General features: G+C 37.7%; 1 protein-coding gene across 1 annotated transcript in view; it reads right to left on the bottom strand.

The window, feature by feature from the left end:
• Positions 1-1803: 1803 nt before the first annotated feature.
• Positions 1804-14694, bottom strand: part of LOC140163786 (aqualysin-1-like) — a 38573-nt gene continuing 25682 nt past the window's right edge. The window contains exons 8-9 of the mRNA XM_072187102.1: positions 4146-4322; positions 1804-1917 (exon numbers count right to left, since the gene is read on the bottom strand). Coding sequence (XP_072043203.1) covers positions 4189-4322 — 134 coding nt within the window. The 3' untranslated portion in view covers positions 1804-1917; positions 4146-4188. The remainder of the gene's footprint in view (positions 1918-4145; positions 4323-14694) is intronic.

Here is a 14694-nt window from a genome sequence, read left to right as displayed (position 1 = left end):
CTTAGGAATTTAGAGAATGTCTTCTGTAGATAGCAATAATTATTAATTCGCTATACGCTACATTTGTTTGAAATTATGAACATTAGAAAGCTTAAAATTATTGTCATTATTATTATATACTATTTTCTTATACATTTTTGCTTTGTGTTTTTGAATGTACTTGTATTAGATACAAGACCGTTTTGTAATCGTGAAATTTGCCAAAGGCTGATATTATAAACCAGACTGTGTATATTATACAATTATTATGACTTTATGAAATACATTAAAATGAATTTGATCACGATCATAACTTTTATTTCACTTGTTTTTTGTGTTTGCTGGGTTATCATGTACATTGGTATATTTTGTATTGTATTATTTTGTTGATGTAAAATAAATTTTTGTGGCCAAAATTTAAGAAAATCACCAAAATTATGCATTTCCCCCAAATATTGCATCAAGGAAAAACAAAGATGCATTTTTTTTATTAACATATATTTAATACACACGTAACATAATCCATAGGATTATGAAGTAATTGAAGTTCATACTTCATTTAATGTCAAAGTTATGGTTATTTTAAAATTGACATTGACAAAATTAAAATAAAGGTAATTTCTGTCACCTTTCAGAAATAACTGACGGGTAAAATGAAAAGATCAGAGTGTGCAGATAAATGTCGCCTCTCAACTATAATGCCCAAGGCGATAAATTTGACAGTGGTAAGCTATCTATTTAAATCTATGAGAGGTAAGGAGGCAAGTTTCATTTGAAACAGTCAGTCCATGGAGGTAGTCACCAACACACAGAACAAAATAATGCTGATTTATTTTAGACGGTTTGATATTAAACACATCTCTCGATTGCAGAAATCGATTTATTAAACCTCGCCACCATGACGCGGGTTTCGATTGCAGACGACAAGTTTCACATTTTCATTTAAAATTCAAAAATTTCGAGATTGTACATTTTTATGACCATATTTGGAATCAACATGTTAAATGCATTAAAATGAGTACAAACAAGCCTAGTATTGGTTCATTCGTTCTTAAGATAGCTCTTGATAATTTGAGAAACTTTAAGTTTTAAAACTTAAAGTCTATGCATAGCACAGAACATTAAAATGCAGAGATGCATACATTATGCGTATAAAGAACCGGAAATGGTTAAGACAATATTATAACTATCGTGAAGTAACAGGATCATGGAATTGCACTGATAAACAGTTTTATTAAATTAAAAGTATAATCATAATGTATTATAGATTGTATTGCCCCTCGTCTCTATTGGTGACAATGCCCTGCTTCCAGAGTTTTCCAGTCACAATGCCCTGATTCCAGAGTTTTCCAGTCCTTAAGGTGGTACTACACCCCTCGATAAATTTTGTCAAAAAAATAACTATACACTGGTAACAAAAGTTATGTATATTACAGGGGCAAGGAATGCAATTACTTCACTGAAATTTCAGTGATTCAAGACAAGTGGTTCATTATAATGTGTTGAGAAATGAGGTACATTCTAGCGGTACCTCTTTTCTTATCATAAATAACGTACCACTTGTCTTGAGTCACTGAAATTCCAGTGTAGTAACTGGATTCCTTGCCCCTATAATATACATAACTTTTGATACCAGTGTGTTATTATTTTTTGAGAAAAATGCAAAAATAGTCACAAATTCATCAAGGGGTGTAGTACCACCTTAACATGATGTCTCTCCTGATGCTTCTTCCAAGAAGGTTATCACTTGGAAATCTATTAATAATAGTCTTTTTTACGTAAATCAACTTGCAACTTCGTCACCGTGATGGAGCCAACAGCATACTTAGCAGACTAAAATACATGTATCACATCTTGATTTCTAAAACATTAAATTGATTGATAACTGATCAAAATTCCATTCTCACAAGTTTTTGTAAGTAGTATCGTCGTCAAGATCTGAAAGAATGAAAGAAGTTGAAAATAAGTAAACATTTAACATTTTAATATGTCAACGTTTTTTATGATTTTTTCATACTCCATCGAATTACTTGGTATGATGGCACCAGGTCTTAGCGGTGATTCATACTCCATCGAACAACTTGGTATGATGGTACCAGGTCTTAAGGGTGATTCATACTCCATCAAATAACTTGGTATGATGGTACCAGGTGTTAGGGGCGATTCATACTGACCATCGAATTACTTGGTATGATGGTACCAGGTCTTAGGGGCGATTCATACTCCATGGAATTACTTGGTATGATGGTACCAGGTCTTAAGGGTGGGTATGATGGTACCGGGTCTTAAGGGTGATTCATACTCCATCGAATTACTTGGTATGATGGTACCAGGTCTTAAGGGTGATTCATACTCCATCGAATTACTTGGTATGATGGCACCAGGTCTTAGGGTGATTCATACTGACCATCGAATTACTTGGTATGATGGTACCAGGTCTTAGGGGCGATTCATACTCCATGGAATTACTTGGTATGATGGCACCAGGTCTTAGGGGCGATTCATACTGACCATCGAACAACTTGGTATGATGGTACCAGGTCTTAGGGGCGATTCATACTGACCATCGAACAACTTGGTATGATGGTACCAGGTCTTAGGGGCGATTCATACTCCATGGAATTACTTGGTATGATGGTACCAGGTCTTAAGGGTGATTCATACTCCATCGAATTACTTGGTATGATGGCACCAGGTCTTAGGGGTGATTCATACTGACCATCGAATTACTTGGTATGATGGTACCAGGTCTTAGGGGCGATTCATACTCCATGGAATTACTTGGTATGATGGTACCAGGTCTTAGGGGCGATTCATACTGACCATCGAACAACTTGGTATGATGGTACCAGGTCTTAGGGGTGATTCATACTCCATCGAACAACTTGGTATGATGGTACCAGGTCTTAGGGGCGATTCATACTGACCATCGAACAACTTGGTATGATGCCACCAGGTCTTAGGGGTGATTCATACTCCATCGAACAACTTGGTATGATGGTACCAGGTCTTAAGGGTGATTCATACTCCATCAAATTACTTGGTATGATGGTACCAGGTCTTAGGGGCGATTCATACTGACCATCGAATTACTTGGTATGATGGTACCAGGTCTTAGGGGCGATTCATACTGACCATCGAATTACTTGGTATGATGGTACCAGGTCTTAGGGGCGATTCATACTTCATCGAATAATTTGGTATAATTGTACCAGGTCTTAGGGGCGATTCAATCAAAAAGATTGAATTTTCAATCTCGCCATCCCGAATTAGGGACAACTCGTTTTCGACTGTATATTCAGTCGGGTGATTTGAATTTTTCACACTTTTTTCAATCAAAAGGAGTGATTCTCATTCTTTTACAATCTTATAGCGATTAAAGTCAGGGGTAAATCTTATGAAGATTGATATTATTATTTGATGCCGATTATGCCTAACTTTATATGGCGCCAAAAGAATTTCTTGATACGCTGCTATAGATCTGACATTTTCACTTTCTGGCACTTTGATAATGGTATGACCCCAAAGCAACAACACCAGAAACAAACAAACAAATTAAAAACAATTAATTATTTAATTGATTAACCCACTTTATTTTAGAATAGAATAGAATAGAATAGAATAGAATAGAATAGAATAGAATAGAATAGAATAGGATAGGATAGAATAGGATAGAATAGGATAGAATAGAATAGGATAGGATAGAATAGGATAGAATAGGATAGAATAGAATAGGATAGAATAGGATAGAAGAGAAGAGAAGAGAAGAGAAGAGAAGAGAAGAGAAGAGAAGAGAGAAGAGAAGAGAAGAGAAGAGAAGAGAAGAGAAGAGAAGAGAAGAGAAGAGAAGAGAAGAGAAGAGAAGAGAAGAGAAGAGAAGAGAAGAGAAGAAGAGAAGAGAAGAGTTTAAGAGAAGAGAAGAGAAGAGAAGAGAAGAGAACCCACTTTATGCAGCTCTGATATCTTGTGTCCGTCATGCTCTCAAAGGCTAATAACCATAAACGTAAACGAATTCTGGTAAATGCCAAATAGGACCTATATACTTTATAAAGAAAATGTACAGGACACGTTTTAGGTGTGTTTTTTCACTCGTCATATATATAAGGACCAGTTAACACAGGAAAGTTAAACAACATTAAGAAAGAAACAAACAAATAGGCACTTACTGTCGAAGTTACGTAGTCTTTTAGTAAATGGATCTGGTAGATCTTAAGCAACGTATAGAAGCAGATTAGGACTGTCTGGTCCAGGATCATCTATCGCATTAGCCGTGGCATCTGATGTAAGTCTATTCGTTACGTCAGCTGGTGATACTCCCTCTTGAAGGTAAATAGCTGCAGCACCTGTTAATTCAAACCAACCAAGATCAAATCAAAGCAGATCAAATTAAATTAAATCAAATCAATTCAAATCAGCATAGCAACGTGTGACTTTTAGTGTCTCGGTTAACGAAGTATTACATTTCAGGATTTGGATAACTTAAGGGGGTACTACACCCATGTGGTTAATTTGTGACTATTTTTGCATTTTTCTCAAAAATAATTACACACTGGTAACAAAAGTTATGTATATTATTGGGGCAAGGAATCCAATTACTACACTGAAATTTCAGTGACTCAAGACAAGCGGTTCAGTATATATGATAGGAAACGAGGTACATCCTAGCGGTACCTTATTTCTGATCATAAATAACAAACCGCTTGTCTTGTGTCACTCAAATTCTAGTGTAGTAATTGGATTCCTTGCCCCTATAATATACCGGTACATAACTTTTGTTACCACTGTGTTATTAGTTTTTGAGAAAAATGCAAAAATAGACACAAATTTATTGAGGGGTGTAGTACCCCCTTAATCATGGTAGTACTCCATCCTTCGGAGGAAACGCTAAGCCGTCGGTCCCCGTGTACGGAGAGTCATACCTGTAGATATAGTTTACAGTCTGTTTCGAAAAGAGTAGTTTGTTAATCACTGATTGACCCAATATTTTTAGTCATTTAACTAAAAAATACAGGTAGGCCTACTTCTTAATATTAATACATTGGTCTTATAGGAAACGAGTCAAAGAATTTAATGATCGCAAATATATTCCATATGTTTCTCATGCTTGAGTTAAGGCCAATACTGTAATAAAGCTACTTTTGGCCCTTTATGTTAAATGTATTTAAATTATCGTAGGCGTATTATATTTCTATATAATGTGTGGTATAAATGTGCTGGTTAACTAAATAATTCTTTAATATAAAGTAGGCCGTAAATTTCAGCATCATCAACTACAATGATGTCCGCGCTGCCCTGGCATGATCATACGCCCTCTATATTATTGTGGGCGGAGTCAACCTGGCTAGAAGTTGCCGCGCTAAACCAATCAGCTAATTCTGAGGAGTTGCGCATGAGCAATGAGACAGACTTTTGGCGTCGCTTTTTTAAAACAAGTAGCGTCATTCCGACAGCAGACTTGATTCGTGAGAGACATAGTTTTTATTTAGCTCAATTATTTAGATTTACAGTTGATTTCTATTTCAACAGACAGAAGATCTGCAGGTGAGATGTAAAAGGGTTAGAAAAGCCACTGCCATGCCGGCAGTGGCCCATTCCAAATCCGGTATTTGGTACTAAATTTTAGGCCTAATTAATGACTAAATCAAATCTGGACATGTACCTTTTTATGTATTGTAAGCCGGCTCGCTGATGATATGGAGGCTGATAGGCCTCCTGCAGGTTCCTGATGGAGATGTGGTTACTACAATGGCTGTGCAAAAGGTTGAATCTTTGCTGTATAATATCTGGTATCTTCAGCCGTGCGACCCATTTATGAGAGCTTCTTTGCTCCAAGGTGTCAATGCACATTTAAGATGACTGATACTGCCGGATGAAGCAAAGGTTAACCAGGGTTTTTAATATTTGGTTTAAGCTTAGCATAGACTGTTTGGCCTATGCAGTGTGCGTGCATCGCTTAAGCTTTTACCTCAGCCATTGTAGTGAACCATATCTCTGTCATAGAACCGAGCCATGTACTTTTAAGCTAAATAACATCCCCCTCATTATTATAAATCAAAATCTTCCTGTGTCAACATTTGAACATCTAAAATAATAAACAACCCGCCTGAACGCAAATGGAGTCTTGCCAAATTTATCATTAATTCAATATTGTATGCACGCATGTTTAAGGTATAAGCCGCGTGAGGATTAATGCGTGTTTTCGTATAGGTATTTAATGCTTGAGGTCGGCTGGATGGCCTGGTGCTCGTAATCTGGTGTTAAATATAACACTTTCTCTTTTAAAGACTCCCTTTCTGTGTCTTGCTAGGTTGCGTTAAACTTTAGGCCTAAATAACAGGTAGGCATTTGTTCTTTGTAAGCTTATGTATAAATGCCTTGTCATTTTATCCCTCATTACAGCACGTAAATCCACACAAAAACATTGTATTAACTTACGGCATTGACTACGACTTTGTGTAGACAGCTATTGCTGTTGATGGAATCCATTGATGGAAAGAAATAATAATATGAGAACTGTGAACATTCTACATCTTGTGTTTCGTCTGCTTACTATTTAGGCCGTTCATTTTCATGTTGTCGACCCCAGCACGGGTCCGGCCCGTCCGTAAACATGGTCTAACGCCCTCATAATATTCTCATAATCCCCTCCCGGTTTTCCTGTTACACTGGCGTAGTCGGCAGGATAAATTTTCTTTTCTATCAGGAAAATTGACCTCAAATTTATTTTATAAATCAGGAAAATGGAGAGTTTTATGAGAACGTACCGAAACAGGATAGTAACTTTCCAATCTGGTGAAAATGGTTACAAAAGGGTAAAAAAAAAATGTAATGCCCTGTCAAAGCTTACGTGCAGATCCGATTTTGGATAAAAGAAATCAGGATGTTCCGTTAAAAATGGATTTATAATAGACATGGGGCATCAGTCTTCATATTTAGTAAGCCTAATCATGTTTTTGAGCAAATCACTGTAGAAACGGGTCGTATTAGAGCCTATTGATTAATTGAAAAGGTTTTGATCCAAATGTGTTATGAAATTATATGAAGGCAGTAGGCTAGGCTATCTATGAACAAGAAATGTGAGTAGCAAACACTCCTATAATAGGCCTAGGTGGTATAGTTAGGACAAAATTTCCTGCATGATCACAACTGTTAAGTAAATGTTCAAAATTGGTTTTAACGGAAAGTATACATCAGAGTCTGGTGAGGTATTAAAACAAAGATATTGTGGTGCGGTGCATGTCTTGTTATAAATATATAAATAAACAAACACTTCCTGCCCCTAAGAAGCGTGATCATATAGATGAAATTTGTTTAAATTAGAGAAAATTTACCGGTAAATTGACTGACGTTGAAACTGAAATTAAGCAAATATAATTAAGGAGGGTCTATTTTATATCACAGGAAAGTCAACTGATTTGGAAAGATGGAAACCCAAGAAAGTAACGTGATTTTACGATCGGGGAAGCAAATAGGATCAGCGAGTAATCAGCCCTCAAATGAGCAATTTTCAGTGCAAGAAGGTGCGAGCGCTAGCTCTGCAAATGGAACGACAAATCAACCCCAGTCCCTGTCAGAGAGGCCCTGGTCCTTCTAATAACCAAGAAAATAGAGATGGTCTATCTGATGGTTCTATACGGAGAAAGAACACAGAGACTGTGAGCCATTCCATTCCTCAGGTTCAAGAGGAGGAAGAGGAAGTTCCTTTTGAAGATGCGAGTGCCCTTCATGAATGGGCTGGTGGTGATCAAGGCAACGATCTTGCTGGTATGGTTAAACAGATTAGCGAGAATATTATATCTCAGTTAGAGCTCGTCTCCAAAAGAGATCAAAATACCCAGCAGATCTCTAGTAACCCAACTCCACTCAGGCCTTCTGAATCTAGACCAAATCGCAGAAAAACTGAAAGTAAGCCACGAACTTACGATGGTACTTCTTCCTGGCCTGATTACCTGATACAGTTCAGAATGATTGCGAAATTAAATGGGTGGGCTGAGGAGGAAAAATTGTTGCACTTAGGAGGATCTTTGGACGGTGTTGCTCGTGAGATTTTGGGGATATAGATGTTAGTAAGCGAGATACCTTTGAAGGCCTAGTCCAATGTATGGAAGATCGTTTTGGGCCTAGTAGGAAAGAGGAGATCTTTAAGACACTCTTGTGGAATAAGGTGCAGAAACCAAATGAAGATTTCCCAGATTTGGCTTATGGTATTCGTCGCATGGTGCGAAATGCTTACCCCAATGCTTCATTTGACATGTTGGAGCTAATGTCCAAAGATCACTTCATGAAAGCAATTAGAGATCCTCATATTCAGTATATGGTACAGTTCAAAGAACCTGACACCCTTGATGAAGCCATTCGCACTGCAATTAAACTAGCTGCTCGCGAAGAAAACGGAAATTCAAAAACTGGGGGTACAAAGGCAGTATCGTTTTGCCGATCTATCCGATCAGAAAACCCGGATGAAACTGTTGCCCGTAGCCTAGTTAGCCTTGATAAGAGGGTGAGCAACCTTCAGGGTCAACTTGAGCAACTGTTAAACATGATGAAAAATATGAAATTTTCTGAGCAAACCCGTCATGTCAGAGAACCATTCCCAAGCTCCAACACCATTAGGCCTACATGTTACTTCTGCAATAAGAAGGGTCATGTCCAAAGAGACTGCCCACGTAGAAATCAGAGAGCAAGTTATCACTAAAAATTAGATCAAGTTGATCTCGAGGGTCGGAGTTAAACACCGGAAAGACCCTTTGCAGCGAATGAAAACAAACTGAGAAAGGATGGTGCGTATATTTCAAAAAGGTTCAAGATGTAGATTTATCTTGATATTGATTCTGGATCATTTGTCACTGAATTCTAATATTTATGAATAAACTCCTGTCACATTTAAACCTCCGTTTCTTTGACATTTCATCATGTTCATGATGACCGCTAGCGGTGTAAATTGAAGTTAAAAGGAAAAGGCATTTTCAAATTAGATATACGGTAGATAATAAAACAATTGAGCATGGGTAGCCGTAATAGATGATATCTTGGGCTACGATTTCTGTGCGCATCATTATGGTTGTTTAGATCTATAGTCAGTGGTGAGTTACCATTTGGGGAGTTACCCAAGTCACCATGCTATTGACGAGTTCATTGAATCGCAATATTGTAGTATATTATAGCTAGCAATCAAGATGTGATATTGCCGCCTGATGTGAGTGAATTAATGCTTATTCCTGCATTCTTCATAGATATTCCCTATTTTTATGCGGAGTTGCTGAACCTATACCTTTGAGATTACTGAGAAATGTGATTAAGTGTAACCAAAGGAGTTGTATAAATTCGGGATTCGAAAACGTGGTAATATTAGGATGTGTAATCCAAGTGATGAAATTCAGAAAATTGATAAAGAGACCGTTTTGCTACTTGAGCCGATTTTAAAGTCAGAAATAGTGATTCAGTTATTCAGAGTTTAATAAAGAAGAACTTAAACAATGTCAATAAGACCCCGAAATTGGGTAGGTTATAGATGTTACACCGATAGTACTCAGAAACCAAAATGGGAAGAAGTGAGTACTCGTGTCTCGTAATCTAACATTCTGTAGAAATTGGGAATGTTGGCGATGACTTGGTATAGCAGAAGGTGTGTTGTACCTTGTACGGTTGATTAGGGATTCCTTGAAATATGCCAGGGTAGTGTTTCCTGAAAGATTGCGTAAAAGCGCGCTTACGACAATTGCACGATGCGAGATGTTCTGGGCATTTGGGTCAAGACAAAATTTTCGAACGTGTTAAGGAACACTACTTGTGGGTGGGGCAGCATCGGGAGGTCGTTGAATGGGTACAAAAATGTCCCAGATGCATACAAAAGCTGAAACCCACGACTACGTAAAACCCTCCATAAAAAGCCACAATGTTGATGCCCACGATGGAGCGATTATAGATGGATGTATACTGCCCTTGCCAGTAACAGACCAGTAATGCGTTTCATGTTGTGTATTGGAGAAAAGTTCTCCAAATGTGTAACTTCTATACCCTTGCCAAATCAAGATGCTGGTAAACCATTGCTTAAGTTCTGATTTACCATATTATAAATATTTTTGGAGTTCCAAAAAAAAAAAAATATATATACATTCAGATCTATAGGTAAATGTTGAAAGTAAACTTTTTAGTCAATGATGGTATTCATGCTCATAGTAGACGTGTTAGGAGTACGTAAGAGTAGAACCACTAGAAAATAAAAACAGGACCTTATAACAGGTGCTCAAATTAAATACTCAACAAAATCAGAAAGACTGGGATTTTATCTCCCGTATGTAAATATGGCCTACAGATCGTCTGTGCAGAGTATAGCACTGGGTTTACACCCTGAGGTATTTCCAGGTAGAAATGTGAAGTTGCCCGTAGAATCTGGTATTTTAGGCCTGCTAAGAAAAAGGGAGCGTGCCAAAAATTAAAATCTTTCTGGGACGGTCATATAGGCCTACAACAGCGTTGAACAAATAAATCGTAGGCCTATTTTAGACCGTATGGATGGTGGTAACGTATAAGAAAACTAGAGCTGGACAAATCTGAATCTATATAAGCGAAGAAATCGATGATTTTTATGAGTCATAAGTCATTAGGCCTATGACTGCTGATATCCCAGAAACCCGGTCAAAAGGGGACGAATACTAAATAAACCCCAGTGGTATGGGATCAGTAGATAAATAGCAGATAACAAGGCCTACTAAAATAATACATCGTAGGAAATATTATATGCATGACGTCTATCAGTCTGAACAGGAAGTGGCAAAAATAAAACTTTTGTGATTAAAAACGTTCGAGAAATACGTTTGTTTTGTTTTATCAGATTTCAAAATAAGTCCCTTGGTAAATAAATAATAAAAGAAAATTTATAAAAATAGAAATATGAGGTTTATCCTCATCTAAATAGAAATATGAGGGTTTATCCTCATCTAAATAGAAATATGAGGTTTTATCCTCATCTATGAGGGTTATCCTCATGACGTCAACTCTGGAAGCAGTGTTTTCGGAACAAGAATTCACCTCCAACTTTAACGGACGGTAAAACGCGTACGTACAGATACGGCCAATCGGAAACGTGGCTAATCTTTATAGTTGTCAAGCAAACCATAGATGTTAAATGAGCAAACGGAGCTGCGACATGTTGTCTCAACCAAGCAGGAAGCTAAATGGCAGAGTTTATTGGATTTCGAATTCGGAGATACAAAAAAAGACCAAAAAAATCCGGACAAGGGAAATAAATTTTATTATTAAATGCTAACAGTAAAGGTTGTGAGGAAAGCCTATGGTAATCCGAATACGTGCTGCTCTGGCATGTTCGACCACCACTGTTTGGGGCATTTAAATACTGGTTTAATAGCTTTTAATCATTTTTTTTTGTGCTGAGAAAGGTCCTGGTGTTTTAACACCAGGTGACTTTCGAATACTTGCTACTTGGGCAGGTGCACTTGAAGTTGACCAGTTCTTGTTCATAAAAAAAAATTTATGGCTGAGAGGCATGATGACTCCAAATTGTTTAAATTACTGCATTGTTTTAACTTTAAATCTGATGTCAGAGTTGCGCGAATTTTCAAGCAAGAATTTAACATGCTTTAGCATGGTTTAGGAATGTTTTTTTTAAAGGTACGAGACCTGTTTGAGCTCCCCGTATGGGCTGGTAGTTGTTTTCAAAACTCGCGGGTATCAACCAAAACTTTTTGATAAAAGTTTCTGCGCACGCGTATTGTCATCAAATGTTTTCTTTGACACTCGCGAAATTCCAGTGCAGATTGTTTCTCTAAAATTGTTTGATCATGATTCCTCAGCCATAATTTGTGACATTGTTATATGTTTGAATTCTTCTGAGAACTCTTGGAATAATTCAAGAGTATTGTTCAATTGTTGGTTTCAGAAGCAATAATAAAATTTAGAATGTGCGTTTAAATATAGAATGTTTCTTTTTTAAATCCTGCAAATTTCGAATGACCTTTGACCGTATTTCCAGCTGCAGGATGTAAACAAAGGTACCAACAGGTATGAAGGAGAAAAGCCGTGTAAAAGGTCGATCACAAAGGTCGAAATTAGAGACATTTTGGTAAGTTGGGATATGGTCAGAGTAATCAAAATGTATGGGTACGTCAGTTGACATTTATGGTGGATCTGTGAGGTCTTTCTACTGTGTTGTTTTGAAGAAAATAGAATGCACGAAGGTTAAGCTTCTGGTACTAAAACGTACTTGCAGTGGTAAATAAGCTGTGCGTGAGTTTAATACCTGTGTAGTAGAAGTAACCTCATAGATTACCGTGGTGTGCAGATGATGTACTTGTTTATAAGGATTTCATGTGAGTCTTATTGGTTCAGAAAGTCGCTTCATTATTTTTATTGTTGGTAGTACGGTATGTCAGATTATTTCCCCCTGAAATAATCTTCCGCCCGGTTGGGAGGAGTGTAATAAAGCTACTTTTGGCCCTTTATGTTAAATGTATTTAAATTATCGTAGGCGTATTATATTTCTATATAATGTGTGGTATAAATGTGCTGGTTAACTAAATAATTCTTTAATATAAAGTAGGCCGTAAATTTCAGCATCATCAACTACAATGATGTCCGCGCTGCCCTGGCATGATCATACGCCCTCTATATTATTGTGGGCGGAGTCAACCTGGCTAGAAGTTGCCGCGCTAAACCAATCAGCTAATTCTGAGGAGTTGCGCATGAGCAATGAGACAGACTTTTGGCGTCGCTTTTTAAAACAAGTAGCGTCATTCCGACAGCAGACTTGATTCGTGAGAGACATAGTTTTATTTAGCTCAATTATTTAGATTTACAGTTGATTTCTATTTCAACAGACAGAAGATCTGCAGGTGAGATGTAAAAAGGGTTAGAAAAGCCACTGCCATGCCGGCAGTGGCCCATTCCAAATCCGGTATTTGGTACTAAATTTTAGGCCTAATTAATGACTAAATCAAATCTGGACATGTAACTTTTTATGTATTGTAAGCCGGCTCGCTGATGATATGGAGGCTGATAGGCCTCCTGCAGGTTCCTGATGGAGATGTGGTTACTACAATGGCTGTGCAAAAGGTTGAATCTTTGCTGTATAATATCTGGTATCTTCAGCCGTGCGACCCATTTATGAGAGCTTCTTTGCTCCAAGGTGTCAATGCACATTTAAGATGACTGATACTGCCGGATGAAGCAAAGGTTAACCAGGGGTTTTAATATTTGGTTTAAGCTTAGCATAGACTGTTTGGCCTATGCAGTGTGCGTGCATCGCTTAAGCTTTTACCTCAGCCATTGTAGTGAACCATATCTCTGTCATAGAACCGAGCCATGTACTTTTAAGCTAAATAACATCCCCCTCATTATTATAAATCAAAATCTTCCTGTGTCAACATTTGAACATCTAAAATAATAAACAACCCGCCTGAACGCAAATGGAGTCTTGCCAAATTTATCATTAATTCAATATTGTATGCACGCATGTTTAAGGTATAAGCCGCGTGAGGATTAATGCGTGTTTTCGTATAGGTATTTAATGCTTGAGGTCGGCTGGATGGCCTGGTGCTCGTAATCTGGTGTTAAATATAACACTTTCTCTTTTAAAGACTCCCTTTCTGTGTCTTGCTAGGTTGCGTTAAACTTTAGGCCTAAATAACAGGTAGGCATTTGTTCTTTGTAAGCTTATGTATAAATGCCTTGTCATTTTTATCCCTCATTACAGCACGTAAATCCACACAAAAACATTGTATTAACTTACGGCATTGACTACGACTTTGTGTAGACAGCTATTGCTGTTGATGGAATCCATTGATGGAAAGAAATAATAATATGAGAACTGTGAACATTCTACATCTTGTGTTTCGTCTGCTTACTATTTAGGCCGTTCATTTTCATGTTGTCGACCCCAGCACGGGTCCGGCCCGTCCGTAAACATGGTCTAACGCCCTCATAATATTCTCATAATCCCCTCCCGGTTTTCCTGTTACAATACTAAACTGAGCTCAAAAAGAAACTTATAATTTTTCACAAGGTCATATCTTGAAATCCTGTCTATCAAATTCTACCAAAATTACACACAGGTTTACTTCAATACTCTACTCTTAACACATGTCAGTAACCACGCAGTTATCCACCTGACACAACAGCAAAATGCACTGACATGGAACAGCTTCCTGGAACACATTCACAGCCCAGCCCTGTTTCATGAAAAAAGTGTATGAAAAGCAGAAAGCAGCACCATTTTATCATCTGTGCAAGGATCTTGTGTGCATTCTCACAGATTTTTTGTGCTGGGTGCCAAATGTTGGGCTGTGAAAGTGGAGGAAGTCCAGGAAGCTGTCCCATGACAGTGCATTTTGCTGTTGTGTCAGTTGGACAACTGCTTGGTTACTGACATGTGTTTTGAGTAGAGTATTAAAGTAATCCTGTGTGTAATTTTGGTTCATTTTGATTGACAGTATTTTACGATATGACCTTGTGATTCACGCGTTGTAAAAAATTATAAGTTTCTTTTTGAGCTCAGTTTATATCAAAACGAAAGTTTAGAGTGTTTTCTCACTCCCGAGAATAACCATGCACATGGGGCGGAAATGATAATCACTTAGGCCTATGGGATCTGCTTTATCCTTTTGTGTGTCAGCTTTTCTGTCTTGATATTTGAGGGCAAACACTTCTGGGCCATGCTCCCCTCCGTCCCGCCTTGACGGCGATATTATGCCGCCACGG

The sequence above is a fragment of the Amphiura filiformis genome, chromosome 11 (assembly GCF_039555335.1).
Source record: "Amphiura filiformis chromosome 11, Afil_fr2py, whole genome shotgun sequence".
Taxonomy (NCBI): Eukaryota; Metazoa; Echinodermata; class Ophiuroidea; order Amphilepidida; family Amphiuridae; genus Amphiura; species Amphiura filiformis.
This window is presented reverse-complemented; position numbering and strand designations above follow the sequence as displayed.